General features: G+C 38.7%; 1 protein-coding gene across 1 annotated transcript; it reads left to right on the top strand.

The window, feature by feature from the left end:
• Positions 1 to 118: 118 nt before the first annotated feature.
• On the top strand, positions 119 to 18,327 carry CCDC47 (coiled-coil domain containing 47). The gene is made up of 13 exons (XM_037070333.1): positions 119 to 417; positions 6,187 to 6,455; positions 6,908 to 7,015; positions 7,524 to 7,698; positions 9,193 to 9,314; positions 9,588 to 9,653; positions 10,058 to 10,159; positions 10,341 to 10,451; positions 11,520 to 11,605; positions 12,887 to 12,945; positions 13,657 to 13,766; positions 13,977 to 14,144; positions 16,666 to 18,327. Exons 2-13 carry the CDS (start codon positions 6,192 to 6,194, stop codon positions 16,744 to 16,746), a joined length of 1,452 nt encoding a protein of 483 aa, XP_036926228.1. The 5' UTR covers positions 119 to 417; positions 6,187 to 6,191; the 3' UTR covers positions 16,747 to 18,327.
• Positions 18,328 to 21,619: the final 3,292 nt, after the last annotated feature.

Below are 21,619 nucleotides of genomic sequence, written 5' to 3'. Positions count from 1 at the left end.
CCTTTAGCTTCCGGAGCACCGGTTCAGTGCGCTGACAATTTGATTTAATTCTAGCGGAGAGGGCTGGGATTGGTGTGAGCAGTTCCGGCCCAGGGGCAGGTATTATGTAATTTTCGGAACAGCCCCACACGCCCAGCTGGGCAGGGGTGGGGGAGGTCTCGCGCGGTCCCGTAGGCTGCGTCCCGCCCCCTTGCCGCGCGCAGGCTCGAACGGACTGCACGCGGTTTACGTAACGAATGGTGGAGACTACGGGCAGAGTGGGGCGGCGTGAATGAGCTACCCGGTGTATCTGTGTCCTAAAGCCATTAGGGGAACTAAAATCGTGGTGACCGCGCAGGCGGCGGCCGGGCGGAGAGGCCCGCGGGGTAGAGGTGGCGGTCGCAGGAGCTCTGAGCCGGTTTCTAGTCCCCGGTACAGGTAGGAAGCGGGCTGTGACGTGTTAGTCGATGGGGGCCGGGCCAGGCCAGGCCGAGTGGTCACCCTGAGTTGCGTGGCGTAGCCTGGTCCTGTTTCCGTTTCCCACCCTACCCCCTAAGTCAGGCCTATGGTGGTATGCACCGCTTTTCACTTCTCCCGACTTCCTTAAAACAAACAAGCAAACTTTGTCCATCGCAAGGCCCATTTTTGTTGGTCTTACGGATTGGGGTGATTTTAACGGTTTTGAGGAACTTCCCCACAGTTGTAAGCAAATGCAACCAAATGACAAAAGTTTGAGGAAGTTTATAGTATGCAGCTGGAAAAATGGAGTACAGGCGTTAGAATGAATTGACTAGACCCCTTGTGGTTTAACAGAAGCAACCACCTTTGACAAATCTAAGTCCAGACCTAATCTTTGAGAGACTGCCAGGTGAACTTGTAGAAGATAATCAAACCAGGCTTGTTAGTGCTTGTGTTCCTTGCCTCGCGTGGAGTCTCCTTCAGGACCGGGTGGCCTGGCAAGGAATTGTGCATTTAAGAAATGAATTGACCGGTGAAGCAGAGAGCTTCTGAGAGGGAAGGCCAAGACACAAGTATCTTGGATAATTTTGACCTAAATAACCTTGATGGAACGCTGTTACAGTACTGAGTTACCTCCATGGTGAGAACATTCTAAGTGGAAATCCAATTTGAAATGATCAGATCTTTGGCAGGCAGTGTAGTTGACTGTGTCAGTTGTTAACCTTTATTTGCTCCTATTTGAAAATGTTTAAAACAGATCTTAAAAGGGAAACACTAAAAATGAAGTTTTTAAATCTTAAAAGGTGTTCATAAGGCGCAGGGGAAAGAAATAATGGAAACTAGTATTTATTGCGTATCTTCTATGTGCCAGGCATAAATCTGTGCCACCCACTATAGCCCAATGAGGCAATGGTATTTCTTTTTTCTAAGTGGGGAACAGGGAATTTTAAGTCATTAGCCCAAGATAATATGACTAGTAAATGGGAGAGTTGATGTTAAACCAAATCTAACTACACCAAACTGCTTGCTGTTTTCCACGTTTCTCCTACTTTTGACTACAATAAAAGATTATTAAAGGAAGTCAGGGATATTTGGAGACACATCACAACCTTTTTTGAGGTTGACTTTGAGAAGGCAGCTATGTTTTCCCATAAAATGTTACCTGGTGCTAACCTCAAAGGTAGAGAATATTGGAAAGGGTATAGTATATAGCATTTCTCAAGTTATATGTGCCTTTCGAATTTATGAACTTTGTCCAGTTTAAAGACTATTGCAGCCATGTGTTGCAAAGTGTTAGGCAATAACCTTTGATACTGAACTATAAGAATTAAATCCTTTAAGGATTTATGGTATTATAGATATAAGATATACAATAGAATATTCACTATCCCAGAGCATTTTTTAAAAAGATTTTATTAGTTTTAGAGAGAGGGGAAGAAACATTGATGTGTGAGAGAAACATTAGTCAGTTGCCTCTCATACACACCCCGTTTGGAAACCAGGCGCGTACCCTGACCAAGAATCAAACCTGTAACATTTTGCTTTGCAAGTTGACACCTAACAAACTGAGCCACACTGGTCAGGGCACCCCAGAGCATCTTGAAAAAGTAGTACATACTCCCTTGTGCCACCTGCTCACCTCCATTAAAACCTGCATTTCGGCTTCCATTCTTACCACATACATTCCTGCAGTTACCAAAAATGATTTATTTACATTTGGAAAATTTTGGTCCATCTCTTACTTGGAACTTTTTGCAATCCATATCTTACGTGAACTTTCTACAGTGCTCTTTCCTTCTAAGAAATGTGCTTCTCCTTTGACTTCTACAACATAATGCCACTTTGACCAGAGTCTCTTTTTCTCTAACCATTCCTTGTTAGTTTTTCATTCCAGTTCCTCCTATTATAACCACCTTTTAGCTGTTTGGTTGTGTGCACTCTCTGTCTTTTTAAAGATTTTATTTATTTATTTTTAGAGAGAGGAGCAGGGAGGGAGAAAGAAAGAAAGAAACATCCATTGGTTGCTTCTCGCACTCCCCTGATGGGGGACCAAACCTGCCATCCAGGCATGTGCCCTGACCCAGGCTTGAACTGGGGACCCTTTACTTTGAGGGATGAGGCCCAACTGACCCAGCCACACTGGTCTGGGCTAAACCTAACTCTTAATATGCCCTGGGAATTTCATCCGTTCCCACACCATCTCTATTTCCAATTTAGCCTTGTATCCTGAATGTCAGACTTGTCTAACTACTTCCTTTTCTCCCTCTGTAAAATAGATTATGATACCTTTTAGGGATATTGTAAAAATTAAGAGACAAATACTAATCATTTAACATATTGCTTAAAAACACCCCAGACGTTTCAACAAGCACTAAATTTAATTTGTTGTCTTTCTCTCCAATATTTTCCTTTGTTGTTCTTTATGTCAGTGAAGACTTTTTCCCGTTATTAATCAAGCCAAAACTTGGAATCATTCCAGATCTTTCTTTTCTGCATTCTCTACATCTACACATTTTATGGTGGTAAATACAAGTCTTAAATCTGTTTTCCTGTCCATTCCCAATACCACTGCCAGTTCAATCCTGTTTTCTTTCTTATCTGTTTATTCCAACCATTTATTTCTCCTGCCTTAGGTGCCCTTCTCCAATTGCCCTGCATGTGAGCTGTCAGGATTGTATTGCAAATCTGATAGTGTCACTCTCCTACTTAAATCCTTTGGATCACTAGTTGATTCTAGTTATCTAAATTTATTAGTTTGGTATTTAAATAAAGATCACTATGATCTGGCCCCTGCTGGCCTTTCTAGCCTGATTTCCCCCTCTTGGGTCTATAAACCCATCGCACCTAACTCTTACAATATGTTATTTTAGGCCTTTATGCTGTAGCTCTTCCTCCATCTGCAGTGCCTCTTCTCGAGTGCAAGAACCATACTTTTTACTTTTTAAGAGAACTTTTTATTACAAAAGCACATCATAGGAAGATAAGAAAATATAAAGAAAAATAAAGGCAAAATGCTCATAATCCTACGATACAAAATAATTATTATTTATGTGTAGATGTGTATAAGTCCTTCTAAACCTTTTTGTTCTATATATTTGCTTCTATAATAATGTGGGTTCTAACTTCATTTGTAAAAATTTTTAATGTACAAAATTGATGTTTTTGTATGTACCCATAGTTTAACCAATTTCAAATTTTTCACTGTTGTAAGTAATACTGTAACATATCCTTGAAGCTGAATTTTTGTGCACATTTACAATTATTCAGGAGTCATGTTTTCTCTTGGTCTAGTGTCTGACATGATATGCTCAGTGAAGGTATATTTGATCAGATACGATAGGATCATTTTATGAAAATCACTGAGAGCCAGAATTTCTGTATTATTCTGCAGGAATTGGTTAACCTTTGATGGTTATCGAATCCTTTCATAACAAAAGTTGTGTTTTAGAAAGGTGGTGATGGTTTTTAAGAAGTAGGGAGTAGGGAGAGCTGAGGCAGGGGAGACCATTTAGGAAGATACTGTGGTTCTTCAGCAGGTGATGGTAACTTAGATTATCTGGTGGCTGGTTAGATTTCAAAGAGAAGAGAAAGAGAAATTAGGTATCTTGCTTTTTTATTCAACAAGACTGTGAAAGTGGGATTGGTACTGATACAAAAATAGAGAAAATCAGGTACCTGTTGATTTTGAAAAACATCGTGGGGGAAGGATCAGCAGACTACAGTCTGAGACATGGGCTGTTTTTGTACAGCCTGTGAATGAAGAGTGGTTTTTTCCATTTTAAAGGGGTTTTTAAAAGTTTTATTTTGTATTAGTTTCAAGTCTACAGCATAGTGGTTAGACAGTGATACTTCACAAAATGTTCCCCCTGATATTTCAAGTACCTACCTGGCACCATACATAGTTATTACAATATCTTTGACTATATTCCCAATGCTGTACTTTACATCCCTGGGACTGTTTTGTGACTACTGATTTGTACTTCACTTTTCACCCAGTCCCCAACCCAGCCCCTCCTCTGTGACAACCATTAGTCTGTTTTCTATATCTATGAGCCTATTTTGTTTGTTCATTTATTTTGCTCTTTGGAGTCCACATATAAGCAAAATTATGTGGTATCTGTCTTTCTCTGTCTGATTTATTTCACTTAGCATAATGATCTCTAGGTCCATTCATGTTGTTGCAAATGGTAAGATTTCATTCTTTTTTATGGCCAGTAATATTCCACGTATATATGTACCACAGCTTTCTTTTTTTTTAATCCTCACCTGAAGACATGCTTATTGATTTTAGAGAGAGAGGAAGGTAAGGAGAGAGAAAGGGAGAGAAGCATCAATGTGAGAGAGAAACATTGACTGGTTGCATCCTATATGTGCCCTGAGGACCTCTTGTAGGCTCCCCAACTGGGGGAACAAATCCACGACCCAAGCATGCGCCCTGACTGGGAATCAAACCCACAGTGCTCTGTTCATGATGACACTCCAACCAAGTGAGCCACACCAGCCAGGGCAGCTTTTTTATTTACTTGTCTATTGATGGGCACTTGGGTTGCTTCCATATCTTGGCTATTATAAATAACACTACAATAAACAGCCCTGGCTGGTATGGCTCAGTGGATTGAGCACCAGCCTGTGAACCAAAGGGTCGCTGGTTTGATTCCTGGTCCCAGCACAAGCCTGGGTTGTGGGCCAGATCCCTGTTTGGGGGTGTGTGAGAGGCGACAGATTGATGTTTCTCCCGCACATGGATGTTTCTCTCCCTTTCTCCCTCCCTTCCCCTATCGTTAAAAAATCAATATTTTAAAAAATAACATTACAGTAAACATATGGATGCATGTATTCTTTCAAATCAGTGTTTTGGGTTTCTTCAAGTATATACCCAGAAGTGGAATTGTGGGTCATAAAGCAGTTCAATTTTTAATTTTTTGAGGAACCTCCATACTACTTTCTATAGTGGTTGCACCAATCTGGAGTCCCACCAACAGTGCATGAGGGTTTTCTTTTCTCCACATCCTCACCAACACTTGTTGTGTTATTGATGATTGCCATTCTAAAAGATGTGTTAAAGGGGGTGGTTTTTTGGTTTTTTAAAACTCTGGATCAGATATTCACCCCATCCCTTTTTTTCTGAAGAGTCTTATCTATTTGTAAGATGATTGCAGTGTCCTTTCATGTATTTATATCATTTGGGATGTAACTCCATTATACACACTAGGAACAATTTTGTTAGCCAAAAATATACTCTAAGTAAACAGTATAAAATCACAGCCAGTGGCTTACATTTAGGAAGTGGCGTGAGAAGTGGTTCATAGCAGGGATTCTAGAGGGAAAACTGGAATTAATCTATAGCTCCATGTTACATGGGAGTTACGTAACATGTAGTGTCTCTGTGTAGTGTCTCTGTGCCTCACTTTCTGTAGTGTCTGTGAAGTGTCTCTGTGCCTCACTTTCTTATCTGTGAAATGGGGATGTTAATAATACTGCTTTTCCTCAAAACTTTGTTAAAAAGATGAAATTGCTTTTTGCAAAGCCTTTAGGACAGTGCCTGGGACTTGGTGTCTAAAACATTTGCTTTTATCATAATGATGTTCACACATGAACACAGAGTTGATCTAAGCACGATTTTTCTCTATTAAGAGAAAAGCAGGGAAGAGTCATAGATATACTTTTAATTGTTTCGAAAATTGATCAGTGTATGTAGAGTAACAATCCATTTAAGCATTCCGTTTTGTTTTTTAACTCATTTTTGAGGTGCAATGAAAGTCTTCTACGCTTTCTGCATTGTCCTTTTGGTGTTTGAGAGTGTCTCTGAAGCCAAGTTTGATGATTTCGATGATGAGGAAGACATAGTAGAGTATGATGATAATGACTTTGCTGAATTTGAGGATGTCACAGAAGATTCTGTTACTGAATCTCCTCAACGGGTGATTACCACCGAAGATGATGAAGACGAGACCACTGTGGAGTTGGAAGGGCAGGACGAAAACCAAGAAGGAGATTTTGAAGATGCAGATACCCAGGTGATGTTCTTTTTTATTGATTTCTTGGGAAATTGGAAGGATGAGAAAATTTGTAACTAGCATGTTCCCCAGACATTAAAAGTAAGACCCAGGTTTAGGGAGGCCTTTACTCCCTGGTATCTTTATTTTCCTTTAGTAGGTGGAGCACTTCCGAATATTTTGTGGTGTTCCCACCTTTCACATTGATGAAAGAATGAATTGTACTTTTCTCCTCTGTGGAAAGCCTTGCTTGGAGAAGGGGTGGCAAATAGATTCTGTGTGTGGATGAGAATTATATCATTTAGGATTTAGGGTTCAAAAGCATAGAGAGTCATCCTTTGTTAAAAACATGTAATATTTCTGTGTGCTTGCTCCTTACATGTCCTGTTTTCCTCTATAACTGTTGCCTACAAAATTGAGGTGTGCTTGCTGGTGACATTTGTAGGGAAAAACAGATTGTGCCTCTTTCGTAGGAGGGAGATACTGAGGGTGAGCCATATGATGATGAAGAATTTGAAGGTTATGAAGACAAACCAGATACTACTTCTAGCAAAAATAAAGACCCAATAACAATTGTTGATGTAAGTACACATGATTCTGAATTCCATACTAACCAACAAAATATCTTGCTGTTATTATCCCAAAAATATAATTAGTAACATTGCTGGTGTTGATGTAATAGTGGGAGCGGTGAGAGAGTTTGACATCAGTTCTTCTGATAAAACTCCATGCCTAGACAAGCAACCCTTGTGTTTTTGTTCTGGCCCTCACAGTTTTTATCAGGGAATGATGAGAAGAAGATAGCCATTGGATTTATTTGGGGATGGGGCTCAGAATCAAGTTTAATATAAAAGGCTTTCCTTTTTTTTTTCTCTCCCATTTGACTGTCCTCACATTTCCTTGAAGAGTCTTTTAAAAAGTCAACCTGGAAAATCAAAATAGGCATATTTTAAGTAGAACCATATTTAGTGACAGTTGCCGAAAGCATCCACTTCTGTTTATGGGTTTTCTCATTCTCCTTCATCTTGTGAGTTAGATTCCATCCTTCAGTCTTGGCCAACATTAAATGGAATAATTGTTTTTCTTTAGGTTCCTGCACACCTCCAGAACAGTTGGGAGAGTTATTATCTAGAAATTTTGATGGTGACTGGTTTGCTCGCCTACATCATGAATTATATCATTGGGAAGAATAAAAACAGTCGCCTTGCACAGGCCTGGTTTAACACTCACAGAGAGCTCCTGGAGAGCAACTTTACCTTAGTAGGTAAGTTAGGCTAGTGGCAGTCCTGCTCCGGGCTGGAAAACCATCTACTAAGAACTGTTTTCTTAGACTTTAAGAGGATGCTTTTTTATTCTCTTTTAAGGATTCTATTTTTTGGTAGGTTTGATATGCTGAATAAATTATATGTATGAAATAATTTTCTCATCTGTCATTAATCAACAATTGCTAAACAGCTTCTGATTAGAATGAGCTCAACAGTGATATCAAAACAAGCTGACAAAAGTGAAGGCTGGGGATTTTGACATTTTAAATGGCTTGTCAGATGGTTTTCGTCATCTTTTAGAAATCCCTCAGAATTCCCTCAGGGTCTGGACACTTGAGTTTTGGATCTGCCAGAGAAGTATACTAAAGTATCTTAGAGGAGCCCCGTAGTTATGCAGTGTAAGGAGTAAGGTGACCTTGCCCACTCACCTCTATTTGGTGTTTAACACTTTGTTTCTCTTTATTAGTGAGCAAGTATCCATCTGCTTTCCTCCTTAGCAGACCATTTATATGTTGTGCTAGGTAATTTGTTATAGTATTTCTTCAATTGGATAGTTTCTATTTTCTTAAGGAGGGTACTGAAATCCAGAAATGGTAGAACTTAGGTTATTCTATTGCAACCAGCATATTAAACCTAGTGTACATGCTTTCAAACTCCACGCTCTCAGCTGTACCATGTTATTTCAGTGTACTTTCCCACCTGGATGTTAGGGAAATAATAAGCAGCCTTTAATGCCTTCTACTTCCCCTTGTGCGGGTTTTTTTTTTTTTTTTGGTGATCGGTCTGTTTTACCTTGTGGGGTTGAACAATTTCATTTGTACACTTAATTCAATGAAGAGAGGAAATAATTGAAATTTGAGCTTTTTTTTTTTTCAGATCTAAATACAGCTGTTGCTGCCACTGTTATCATTTTGCTGTTGGACAAGCAGACTTGGTTCAGGTTAACTCATAGAAGACACAGTGAGGGAATATTAATTTGTAGTAATGATAGTTTTTTTTTAAGATTTTATTTATTTTTAGAAAGAAGGGAAGGGAAGGAGAAAAAGGGAGAGGAACATCAATGTGTGGTTGCCTCTCGCAGGCCCTCCCCCACCCCCCCTCATGGGGACCTGGCCTGCAGCCTAGGCATGTGCCCCACCTGGGAATCAAACCAGTGATGCTTTGGTTCTCAAGCTGGCACTCAATCTACCGAACCACACCAGCCATGGCCATTTTTTATCTACTCTTAAGAAATTTATTATCTAAGCTGATTGTCATTAACAGGGACAAAGGAGTAATGCTGGAATCTAAGTTTTTTAATAGAGACAGTAAAAAGTTTTAGAAGTAAAAGGAACAATGACCATCTGTTATCATGTATGTCCAAAGGAGAGTTCTATAAGATAGCAAAGTATTGCCACCCTGAAACTATGATCATTGTTGGGTCAGGGTATTGGAGGGTATGGTGATTAGGCATAACCTTGTCAGGGAATCACATTAAGTGATTTTACCCCTAGGGGATGATGGAACAAGCAAAGAAGCCACAAGCACAGGCAAGCTGAACCAGGAGAACGAGCATATCTACAACCTGTGGTGTTCTGGTCGAGTGTGCTGTGAGGGCATGCTTATCCAGCTCAGGGTAAGTGGGGAATTTCTGGTACGATATTTATGCCTACCTTGTGCTTTTTTCCAACATGATTACAAATCCTCTGAGTTTAGTGTCTTATCCTTTCATATTTGACTTAAAATGAGGTCTGAAAATCATCTTTCTACTATTGACTGGCAAAGGTCAAGTATATTTGAAGTATCTGATTTCTGATCCCCCTCCAAAATCTCTTATTTGTAGTAAGTAGAAGTTACAGTTGTTCTTTTTGTGTGTGTGTGTGTGTTTGTTTTTGTTTTTCCGTTTTAGTTCCTCAAGAGACAGGACTTACTGAATGTCCTGGCCCGCATGATGAGGCCAATGAGTGATCAAGTGGTATGTATGCTTCCTGCTGGTTTTCTCTATACAGATTGAATTCTTAACTACTTAGAGTTTATTCCATGCTTGGATTCTCTTTGGAGTTTCTGACAACTATGTCCTTTGACAAAAAGTGGACCCTTTTCTGTTCGGACAGGTCATCTTCCGCTCAGTGTATAGCTGTGGGGACAGGTGCATGTTTTTAGGTCAGTCACTAGACAATGTCCCTTTTGATTAATAGCGAAGTCAGCTGATTAGGGACCTTCCGCTACATAACACAGCAGAATTGTTGGAGTGATAGCCCATCATGTTCACAAGTCCCGCTCACATTCAAGGGGGTGGGAGTCTTGATTCCGTCTTAGAAGTCTGCCTGTTACAGAACCTAACAGGTGAGTTTTGTTGTTCTTGTTTTTTTTTTTAAGCAAATAAAAGTAACCATGAATGATGAAGACATGGATACCTATGTGTTTGCTGTTGGTACTCGGAAAGCCTTGGTACGACTGCAGAAAGAGATGCAGGATCTGGTATGTCGAGTTATTCCAACTCAGATGTATGTACAAACTGTGCCTGTTTATTACATAGATGTTCACCTGCAGAGCGTAGCATAATTAACTACTTTGAAATAGGTCAGTCAATATTCTCTTGAGAAGAAAAAGTGTGCCTAATAAAATGTGATGCCTTGCTTTCAATTACTTCCTCATGCAGAGTGAGTTTTGTAGTGACAAACCTAAGTCAGGAGCGAAGTACGGACTGCCAGACTCCCTTGCCATCCTGTCAGAGATGGGCGAAGTCACAGAGGGAGTGATGGACACAAAGGTAAATGCAGTAGATGACCTGTGTTTGCAGACCTTGCATTTACAGGGCACTCTCCCTAAAAGTTACACTGTACAAGTTTTTTTATTTTATGACAATGCATTGGGTATGTATTCCTTTCCCACAAAACCACTGAAATATTTTCTTTAAGCAGCAGATTAACTTGTCAAAAAGTTTTGACTAATGAAATTCTCTCTAAATCAAGAGCAAATTGTTCCTAGGGTTGTTAATGGCTTTCGTTAATTCCTTTTGAAAAAGGACTACAACTTTAATCTTTTTTTTTCAACTATAATCTTTATCACCATGTGAATTAGTCCATTGTTTTAGTTTCACTAGTGTAAGAGAAAGGGGATGTATAGTCTTTTTTTGTTGTTTCAGATATAACTTCATGCTTTCATTATTAATTAGAACATTATTTCATGCTCAATAAGAACAATTTAAGTGTTGGTATTACTAAAAAGGTACTGGTCTCATTGTAGAGAGATTCCTTATCTTATTTAAATTTAATTTTTTTAAAGTTTTAGCTTTAATGACATTGTATAAAAGTCAGGTGGATTGAAGAGTGAATATATTTTTTTAAGATTTTATTTTTAGAGAGAGGGGAAGGGAGAGAGAAAGAACAGGAGACAAACACTGATCGGTAGCCTCTCACACATCTCCAACTGGGGACCTGGCCTACAACCCAGGCATGTACCCTGACCGGGAATCAAACCTGCACCCTTCCAGGTCATAGTCTGGGGTCAATCCACTGAGCCACACCAGCCCAGGCTGAAGAGTGGAATATCTTTATTTACTTATTTATGTGTTTATTTTTAGAGAGAGGGGAAGGGAAGGAGAAAGCATGGGAGAGAAACATCAATGTGTAGCTGCATCCCATATGTCCCCTACTGGGACCCGGCCCGCAACCCAGGCATATACCCTGGCTGGGAATCGAACCAGCGACCCTTTGCTTCACAGGCCTGTGCTCAGTCCATTGAGCTATACCAGCCAGGGCAAGAGTGGAATATCTTTATGAAAAAAAGGGAAATGCATTAAACCCTACTTAAAAAATAATAATTTTCTCTATTTCAGATGGTTCACTTTCTTACACACTACGCTGACAAGATTGAATCCGTTCATTTTTCAGACCAGTTCTCGGGTCCAAAAATTATGCAAGAGTATGTATGCAATAAAAATACTGAAAATTATTTTCTTCTTTAGCTTTCTGTGTTGAAACACCTGCAAGGTGCTTCTGCAATTTCCCTTAACCAGATGAGTGAGGTGAGTTCCTGACTCCCAAGTTTTCTTTTGCTTTGACTACATGCATCATGAAGGTAGTTAGAAGCCTGTGGGAGGCAAACAGGCCTCCCCAATTTGCATGTGTCACTCATGTGTACACCTCACGCTCAGTGACGTGGAAGAGAATCTTACAAAATGGCTAATAGTGAGAAAATGCTATTGCTAATCTCTTTGTCCTTTGTAGTTTAGGGTTTTTTTTTCTCTTTTTAGTTTATATCAGTCTGTGATGTTTGATTTGTGTTTCATTGATAGCAAATCTGGCCTCTTCTAGCTTCTTTGTACAGTAGATGATTATAATTTTTCCTAATATATTATCAAGACACTCTCAACACCTATTGAGTATTGGGCTTTATAGTAACATTTTTCAAATATACATATTCAGGGCTTGAATTTGTTGTTTGAATTCATATCCCATTTCAGGAGAGCTTACTTAAGTTTACCCTTAGTGTAGAAATGTTCTCACCTAAATTTTCAGTTAAGTACTACTCTCTCATAGGGTGTGGAACTGAGTACAATTAAAAGCCATTATGGATTTTCATTGCGTGTCAGAATTACTTGGGTCCTTTTGCCTTTAGATGTTGTTGCCTCATCCTTGCCTTCTTAACTCAGTATCAACACTGGGCAAAGTACCACATTATGGTAACCATGGAGCCTTTGGGGTGGGGGAAAGTGAATTGATAGTCAAAGATTACAAGGGAATCTTTGGTGAGTTGGAACTAAATTATATATGCTATAGTAGATTATTTCTAAGTTTATCCTGGCTCAAAAATAAGATACTTCATTATCTGAAAGGAGGTGGGATAGGAGTTGGAAATAAAACATAAAAAGCCATCAAAATAAGCCAAAACATTGTTTAAAATATGGGCCTCGTCCTTAAATATAGGCTTATTGTTCCCCAGATGAGATGGAATATCTCTTGCCTGGAGGGTACATCGTTGGCAGTGTTAAGTTTAGGACAAAGATCGTTTGGGAATGCATTCATTAGAGAGAGAAGTGGGTCAGATGTCCTTCAGGCTCTGAGATTGTATTTGACTTGGGGGTGCCAGGCTAAATATTAAGGTGATTACTTGTAGGTACCTGTTCGTCTAAGTGAACCGGGTGACTTGTGTGCATAGAGAATATCTTTCCTGTGTTCTTAATAGCCTTTTCTTTTATCATAGGGAAGGTCAGCCTTTAAAGCTACCTGAAACTAAGAGGACACTACTGTTTACATTTAATGGTAGGTATTTGTGTCCTGTCTGCGTTCTTTGTTTTCAGAGATGACCTTAAGGAGGATATTATTCCCTACTAACTGACAGCTATTAAAAAACTGCATTAAAACTAACCTCATGCCCTGGCTGGTGTGGCTCAGTGGTTTGAGCTCCAGCCTGTGAACCAAAAGGTTTCCAGTTTAATTCTTAGTCGGGGCACATGCCTGGGGTATAGGCCAGGTCCCCAGTTGGGTGTGTTTGAGAGGCGACTGATTGACATATCTCTAGCATGATGTTTTCCTCTCTCTGTTTTTCCTTCCCTTTCTCTCTCTAAAAGAGAAATAAATAAGATCTTAAAAAAAAAAAACACTGACCTCATTCTTGTTTATTGCCTTTGGGTTTTTTCAATAAGAGATTCCAACATAAATAACGCCCCTTTTTTATTACGGAATCCTGAGCATGGAATTTTGTAACAACAATATCACACTCAAGCACACCATGTGACATTTTAGGTAAAATGTTCAAATTAAAACTATAAATTATTACACCCATATTATTACCCTATCAACCACACTCAAGCAGGCCTTACTTCTGCTGGCCTGTATTTTAATTTTATATTTTTGCTGCATTTTAGCTGCCTAAGAAATGTGGAGAAAGGATTTTATTAATACAAAAAAGAGTTGGGTGACGGAAGTATTAATGCTGCTGTTAACTCAGTGGGAAATGGCTTTGTTTTCCAGTGCCTGGCTCAGGTAACACTTACCCGAAGGATATGGAGGCTTTGCTGCCCCTGATGAACATGGTGATTTATTCTATTGACAAAGCCAAAAAGTTCCGACTCAACAGAGAAGTAAGACCCGCAGCCTTTAGTATAAGTTGGCACCTTTTATTATTTTTTCCTCTGAGGGGATCATCTGTTGAAAATTTCAGTGATCATATTTTGCTAATTTACTTTAAAAGTGCTAGATGGGAGTTTTATGAAAGAATACTAACTAAATGGAATTTTGCCTCTGTTGGATTAAAATGGATTTCTCATGAAATTTTTTTTTCTTGGGGAAAGGGCAAACAAAAAGCAGATAAGAACCGAGCTCGAGTTGAAGAGAACTTCTTGAAGCTGACACACGTGCAAAGACAGGAAGCTGCCCAGTCTCGTCGTGAGGAGAAGAAAAGAGCAGAGAAGGAGCGAATCATGAATGAGGAGGATCCTGAGAAACAGCGCAGGCTGGAGGTAGGAGAAACTTTTCATATCGTGAGGATTAAAATAAGATTTAAAGGATACCTGGTTTGTACCATATTAACTGTTAATGATGTGGAGGAATGTACACAGGCTAAAAGTTTAGCATTTTCTCAGGACTTGGGAGGGTTAGTTAGTTGATAACATATAAAGAAAAACAGGGCTGCACACCGTGTTAAATTGAGTCTGATTCTGGAGAATGATATGAATTATCCTACTCCCCCAGCACAATCTCGTTTTGAAAGTTCCACTATCATCTTTCAAGCCAAATACTTGGTGAGGTAGAAATTAGGAATTTTGATAGAAGCCAGCACATGCGCCCTGTAGTCCAAATAAATTTGTTTTATAACATCTTAAATTTGATCATAGAATTAGAGGATTCTGATTTTTTTTGTTTGGATTTTTGGTGTTTATTTTACATAACTACAGTCTCCAACTCAAAAGCTTTTTAGGCTGTTAGTTTCAGCCCTCCGCATGCCCACACTTTTGTGAAATAAGTGCCATAGTCCAACTCTAAAATTAAAGAAAAATTTAAACCTTATAAATGTTGGTCAAAACAAGGAGGAGAAGAAGTTCTGGGTGATGTGAATTTTTAATGAGGATAATCTTGAGGACTGAAGAAAATTCTTAGAAGTGGAGGAAGCATGCCTCCAAGTCAAAGTGAGTTTCTGTTAGCACTTCATTACCCGTAGAATTATTAATGCTACTGAGCAAAGTGCCCAGGACACCACAGGCCTTCTCCCATCTTACCATTTCTTACAGTTTTTTCTTTGTTTTGGTTTAGCTGATGAATCTTTTTTCCCTGAAAATAGAGCTCTGTGTTTATGCCACCTTCTATACAAATAAAAATAGTTTTTTATTGAGTATGTGCAGGAATCTATATGGAATCATTAATAGGTAATGCCTTTTAGTTTTTATGAAAAAAGAAGTTCTCCGGTTCTTTCTAGGGTTTGAAACAACAGATTTAAGAAACAGGAGGGCCCAGGACTTAAGTATAGAAAGCACCTGATTGATGTTTCTCTCTCACATTAGCGTTGCTCTCTGTCTCTTTCTCCCTCCCTTCTCCTCTTTCAGGAAATAAATAAATAAAAATCTTTAAAAAGGAAAAAAAGGAATGTGTCTTCCCATATATATACTTTTTTAATTTCCTGAGGAAAAGAATCCTGGGGGAGAGGGAGTGATCAGCTGCCAATAAGAAGTTGTACCAACTTCTGCTCTTCTCTTACAGTATATGATATGAGGGCTCCTCTGTACTCATATCTTTATGACTACTAATTCTTAATTTTTTTACATGTATGATTCTGATAGTGGGGAAATGGCATCTTATTTATTTTGCATTTTTTGAATTGTAACTGAAGTTGAACATTTTTCACATATCTTTGACATTGACATAAATATATGTTAATATAAGTAAACTTCTCTTAGCCACTATACCATATTCTTTATAGTGGTAGTTTTATGCATGTGTGTAGTATGTAATATGGGAAGGGATGGATCACATTGAGGAAAGAATGAATATAATAGAGGTAGGGGTTGGGACAGTGGGAAGAAAGGGACCTTGGAACAGTACAGTGGCCACTTCATGTAGCTGTCTCAGAGGGTATAGCTTTTGACATACATGGTGTTGCTGTTGACTTGCTCCTGAGCCTTCACAAGAGGCAGCACCTGCCACAGGGGGTGGGCTCATTCTGCCTTTGTGAACCCAAACTCGGAATGCGTTTTCCCCATGAAAAAAGTGTTAACAATGATAGTTGAGTTCTGCAGGATACTTAACATAGTAGCACAGCTATAGATGGATAAACATTCAGACTTTTGTTAGTAAAATAATGTATTTGAAGCTTCTTTCTCTCTTTTTGCCTAACAGCTTAATTCCTAAATAAAAATATAATAAAAATTACCAATTGGACATTATGAAGTATTGTGCTCAAGTATATCATCTATGCTAATAAGACATTTATAATTAATAACTTGCTTAAACAAGATCTTATGGTTTTCTGAACCAAAGTACAAATCCTTGGCAAACACATATAAATGTTGTGATGAAAGTTGAGCTAGTGTTTCCTGGGTACAGGAAAAATCAGACCACGCTAACAAAGGTAGCTTAAATGTAGTATTTTGTTTCTAACTTGAAATTTTAGTTACTTTTGCTTCATTTCAAGTTAATTTTTTATTAACCAGTGTAGATATTAGCAGATTTTTTTAGAGATTTTATTTATTTATTTTTAGAAAGTGAGGGAGAAAAAACATGGATCAGTTGCCTCTCCTAGGCAGGACGCAGGCATGTGCCCTAACCAGGGATCAAACCAGTAACTTTTGCTTTGCAGGACTACACCTAACCAGCTGAGCTGCACCAGTCAGGGTGATACTAGCAATTTTTATAACTATCTTCTGGGATGTTATTTATGGTGCAAGTCTAGTTTTCTTTATAATGTTGTAGGCAGTATTTTCTGGTTTGGTTTTGTTTTTTTAAACATGTGCTTAGAGCTTAGTTTGGATTCTCTCTTTCTCTCTCTAGGAAGCTGCCTTGAGACGTGAGCAAAAGAAATTAGAAAAGAAGCAAATGAAAATGAAACAAATCAAGGTGAAAGCCATGTAAAGTCAGCCCAGAGATCTGAGTCCGGATGCTACCTGTAAGCTCTGAATTCACAGGAAATGTAGTTTTCAGTCCGTTTCTCATCTTAACAAACACTCCTGGTGACTGAGAAATCCATATTTCATCATCTGTTTTTGATTTGGAGTTTTACAGAGGTTAGAGATACTTTGGAAGGACTGTTCCAGTAATTTTCTTCCAGATAATCAAATTATTTAGATTATTTTTGAAAGGAATGATATATGAACTCTGTGTAGTTTAAAAATACTTTTAAAATTATAACATGAATCATCAGTGCTTTTAGTGCTATTATATTTGAAAACATCATGAATTTATGGATGTATAAGTAGAATGTTGCTTTTTGTTTAAACTAAGCAGTTGAAATGGCAATAAAGAATGACTCTAAACCAAAATTCCACAAATAACTGTCGGAATTGCACAGTAACATTGCTTGATGTTTTCTTCTGTGTCTACATTAAACTTGTAAAAAAAATAAAATTTAGAACACTATCTGTGGTATTGAAATTTCAGGGACTCAAAACAGTATAGTTCATTGTATATTTTGTAGGTGGGGGTACTGATGACAGTATTATATGATATCTGGAGACTTTTAATCTACTGACATGTATGTGGAAAATTCTAGGGATAGGTAGTACAGGAGCACAGTTTTCTCCTTAGCTGATACCATAAGCTAATGACATTGTGAATGCTGTATTTTGAGTGGTTGTATGTTTTTTGTGAGTAACAAATGCATGAAAAATTAACTGCTTCACCTAGAGCAGATCAGTGGTCTGTGTGAAGTCGCAGATGTTTTCCTTCTTGGTTGCTTCACTCGATTGGATGTTAATGGAGAAGCTGTTATCTGTGCTGTGGCTGTGTCCCTTTGCTTCTCCTTTGCTTTTATCTCTTCCACAGCTGAGGCTGGATATATTCTTTCAAAGAAATAGCCATGAATATGCATAAATATACTTTTAAAAGTGAGCTTTTCTAAACTATTGAGAGTTCTTTCTGCCTCTTGAGGAAGGAACTCATGGGGAAGAGGCCCATTTATTCTGCATTTTATAAATGCTTCCTACTAAGAAAGCATTTTTTTTTAAGTCACTGCTTGTACCAGGTAACTTTTGCTGGGGTTGGGAAAGGGTTGGGTTTTTTGGTGGGTGAGGGGTGGGTGGGTATTTTTTTGCTGATGCTTTTCGTGCAGGTGTGTTCTGAGGCAATAACAAGTTGCTGTGGAAACAGAATGGGCCTTTATAACTGCATGGAAACTTTTCACATGGGTTTTCCTCTAGGTTAGTGCAGAAATGTGTCAGCTGGGAGATGTAAATGTAATTTTTTAACAGTTCATGAAATTAAGTTATTAAAATAACAAAAATAACAGAATTTAATGCTACATAATTCTAGAATGAGCCTTGTTTTACAGATCTTTAAAACATGTTTTAGAAATCAAAATTGATATGCTTAGCTATTTTTTGATTAATAAAAGCGTTCTTAAAGCCCCGCACATTTGGACCATGGAAGCTAATTTTGTAATTTAAGCATTCATATGAATGGTAACTAATGGACATAAATTAAACTCATTGACAAAAATCTCAGAGTGCCTACTTTACTTTTCTGGGGTTTCCCTACAACAGTATAAGCCCATAGGAATGTTTTTTCCTGTTCAGTAAAAATCAGCAGTGAAATTCTTTTCCTTCATAAGATTTGGCCTTGACAAAAAAAAATTCCTTATTCATTGCCAGTATTTTTAAGTGTTTTCTATTTTTAGAGCTCCATATGTTTATTAATGGGCTCCTCCCTGAAGTCTCCCTCTTGAATTAGGTCACCATTATCTCTCCTAGGAATAAGAAGACAGAGAGGGGAGAATGTTGTCTACTGTCACACATGGAAAGCCACTGAGCTCTCTGATTTTGTTCGCACGCCTGTGCATGCAAACCCAGTAACAAACAAATCCTTTGACTTGGGGCAAGTCACAGACCTCTTTGAATCTCTGTTCTGTTCTTCCTTCTACAAACACCAAGAGATAAAATCTGTAAAATTCTCCTCTAAACTATAGCACTTTAAAGATATAAGGGGCGCTTTTCCTGTCCCCCTCTTCTTCCTTCCTCTCCACCCCCATCTCCTAAGCTCCAAGGGTCCTTTAGCTGGTTTCCTGAGCCTACACAGCCCAGCTGGCTCACTGCTGCCACCTTTGTAATTTTCTAAATAAATTTTCTCTTATCGTTAAAAAAATTAAAATGTAAGGTATCTTCTAGGACTATTTTCCAAGTGGTGCCTTTTTGCTTTACTCTCGTGTTTCTTTCTCCCAGTGGAAACCAAGCAGATCCTTTCAGAGTTCTCTACCTTCATCTGCAAAATTTGATGGCATGCTTCTTGCAGGGGAGGGTAATAGTCTATAATTCTGTTTCGTTGCTAATATAGTCTTTTCCTGTCAAGCACCAGATGTGAAACTCTTTTCCTCAGATGGGACTTAGCCCAAAGATAAACACTGATTGGTGTTTTCAGTCCACTCATCCAGCAGGAATGGAGAGTGTGAAAATTATTTAGTGCGGTGTCTCCAAGGATCTATTTTGGTGGGAGGGGTGAAATACTGTACTTTATATCATCCTGGGTTCTCTTTCCTTACTGTTCCTGCCTTCATTCATTTTGAATGAAAGGATTTAGGGGGATGGGCAGTTATACCCATTGGAGTGGCTTTTGTTACAGACTGCTAAAACAGTAGCAAAAAGTATTACTTTTTTGCCCTGGCTGGTGTAGCTCAGTGGATTGAGCGTGGGCCTGCGAACCACACGATCGCGGTTCTATTCCCAGTCAGGGCACATGCCTGGGTTGCAGACCAAGTCCCAGCAAGGGACACATGAGAGGCAACCATACATTGATATTTCTTTCTCTCTTTCTCCTTCCTTTCTAAAGATAAATAGATAAATAATTTTTTAAAAAAGTATTACTTTTTTGAGTTTTTGGAGTTTGGTGAGGAGCAAAAGATTTGTTTGTATTGGAAGAAAGTGTAATGTTTTTATCTTTGCGCAGGTTGAATGCCATTTTCTCAGCTCTGAACTGGCTATACCATCTTTAGAAGAAAGCTATTTTTTTTTTAATCCTCACTCAAGGATTTCTTTATCACTGACCTTTTTGAGAGAGAAAGGAAGGGAGGAGAAAGAGACAGAAACATACATCAGTGTAGAAAAGGAACAGGGATAGGCTGAAAAGGAACAGGGATGGGCTACCTCCCACACACACCCAACTGGGAATCGAACCTGCAACCTTTGGGTGTAAGGCCAACGATGCTCCAACAAAGAGCCACGCTGCCAGGGCTAATTTTTGTCTCTCTTTTTTTTTAATGAAAAAGAGAACCTTATGTTTATTGCAATACCACTTTTAATGAATGTTATTAATTTTAATTTTCATCTTTTAAAAGAAGATGAAAATTTCACCTCCTTGGGTTTATCCAAATAGTATAACTTTATGTAAAAAGGTACCCAGGCCATTTTAAGTATTTAGTTCCATGGGAGTTATTTAGAAATTAGATAACATTACATCTGCCTCAGTTATTCATTGGATCAACTTTGCTGGAGGGGAACTCTTCAACTGCTTTCTTATCATATTTTCAAATTAAATGTTTAAATAGCTTTCTTTTGCATCTTTTTCTTGCATGTGACTGTATCACTTAGCAAGACTGTAGCAAAGCCAGAATTGAAACCAGTTTTCTGCTTCAGGAAAAGGCCCTGGATTTGTGGGCAGGGACCCAGGTGCTGTCCCTGTGCTTGAACAAGTCTGTTTCCTCCCCTGTAAGTGGGCATTATCTCCTCTCCTTTTTAAAATGGCTGTTTAAAGGATCATATTAGATAACATATATTGAGTGCTTTGACATATAAAATCTGTAAGTTAAGTAATTCTGTTAAACTACACATCATAAACGTTTTACTTGAGTATTCTACACTATTTTACCTTTCTCACAGTTAATTTATATAGTATCTGGAAGAGGGCAATGCACTTAGTTTAAACTGGGTGCTCAGAGTTAAAAACAAAACAGGATCTTCAGTCCTTCTCTATCCCTCTGGGCTTCAAGCCAGTTTCAGAAAGAGCCAGAAATCTTGGAGAGTCCCAACTCCTAAGTTTTAAGTGAAAAGCAGGAGGGAGCTTGTGCACCCTGGGGCTTATAATGAGTAAAAAAGCAAAACGGGAAGAGACTGACTTCGTAAACTCTGAATATTTGACCTTTCTTTACACCGGTTTTCTAAATTTTCTAAATTATATAAATTGCAAGGAAAACTAAAGCTGATAGAAATTTGCTCCTTGAGGCCCTGGCTGGTGTAGCTCAGTGGATTGAGCACGGGCCTGTGAACCAGAGGATTGCGGTTTGATTCCCAGTCAGGGCACATGCCTGGGTTGCAGGCCAGTTCTCAGCAGGGGACACATGAGAGGCAACCATGCATCTCTCCCTCCTTCCCTTCTCCTCTAAAGATAAATAAATTAAAAATTTTTACAAATGTTTAAAATTTTAAAAAAAGAAAGAAATTTGCTCCTTGAGAAAGAACGGTCTGGGCCAAATTTTCTCTAGCTTTTGTGGTCAGGAAGATGGTGAAATCTTTTAGCCCCTTTGGTAGACTGATACCCAGGTTGAAAATGACAGTTATTGGGTATTAGAACAGAGGGAAAGTACTTCCATATTTAAATTCTCCAATGTGTTGGCTGCATCAAGTTTGGCATCTTTTTAGGAACTGACTTCTCTAGTACCCCTGAATGCCAAAGGCCACGTGGGAAGGTCTTTTCAGAAGAACTCCACCAAGAATTTTACTTCAGTTTCTGCTACTATGGTATATTGTCAATTTACCAAGTTTTTGCTGAGGAAGGCATCTTATTTTGAGAATGAGAGAAGAGT

Source organism: Sturnira hondurensis, unplaced genomic scaffold (genome assembly GCF_014824575.4).
Source record: "Sturnira hondurensis isolate 20B ecotype Veracruz unplaced genomic scaffold, ASM1482457v3 Scaffold0018728, whole genome shotgun sequence".
Lineage (NCBI taxonomy): Eukaryota > Metazoa > Chordata > Mammalia > Chiroptera > Phyllostomidae > Sturnira > Sturnira hondurensis.
Note: the sequence above shows the minus strand (reverse complement) of the source record. Positions and strands in the feature narration are given on the sequence as shown.

What these genes read in the sequence shown, in the direction of transcription:
- CCDC47 (XM_037070333.1), top strand. Translation starts at nt 6,192, where the DNA reads ATGAAAGTCTTCTACGCTTTCTGCATTGTCCTTTTGGTGTTTGAGAGT. An exon ending in TTGAAGATGCAGATACCCAG is followed by an intron (nt 6,456 to 6,907) that starts GTGATGTTCTTT and finishes CCTCTTTCGTAG; the next exon opens with GAGGGAGATACTGAGGGTGA. An exon ending in GAGCAACTTTACCTTAGTAG is followed by an intron (nt 7,699 to 9,192) that starts GTAAGTTAGGCT and finishes TTTTACCCCTAG; the next exon opens with GGGATGATGGAACAAGCAAA.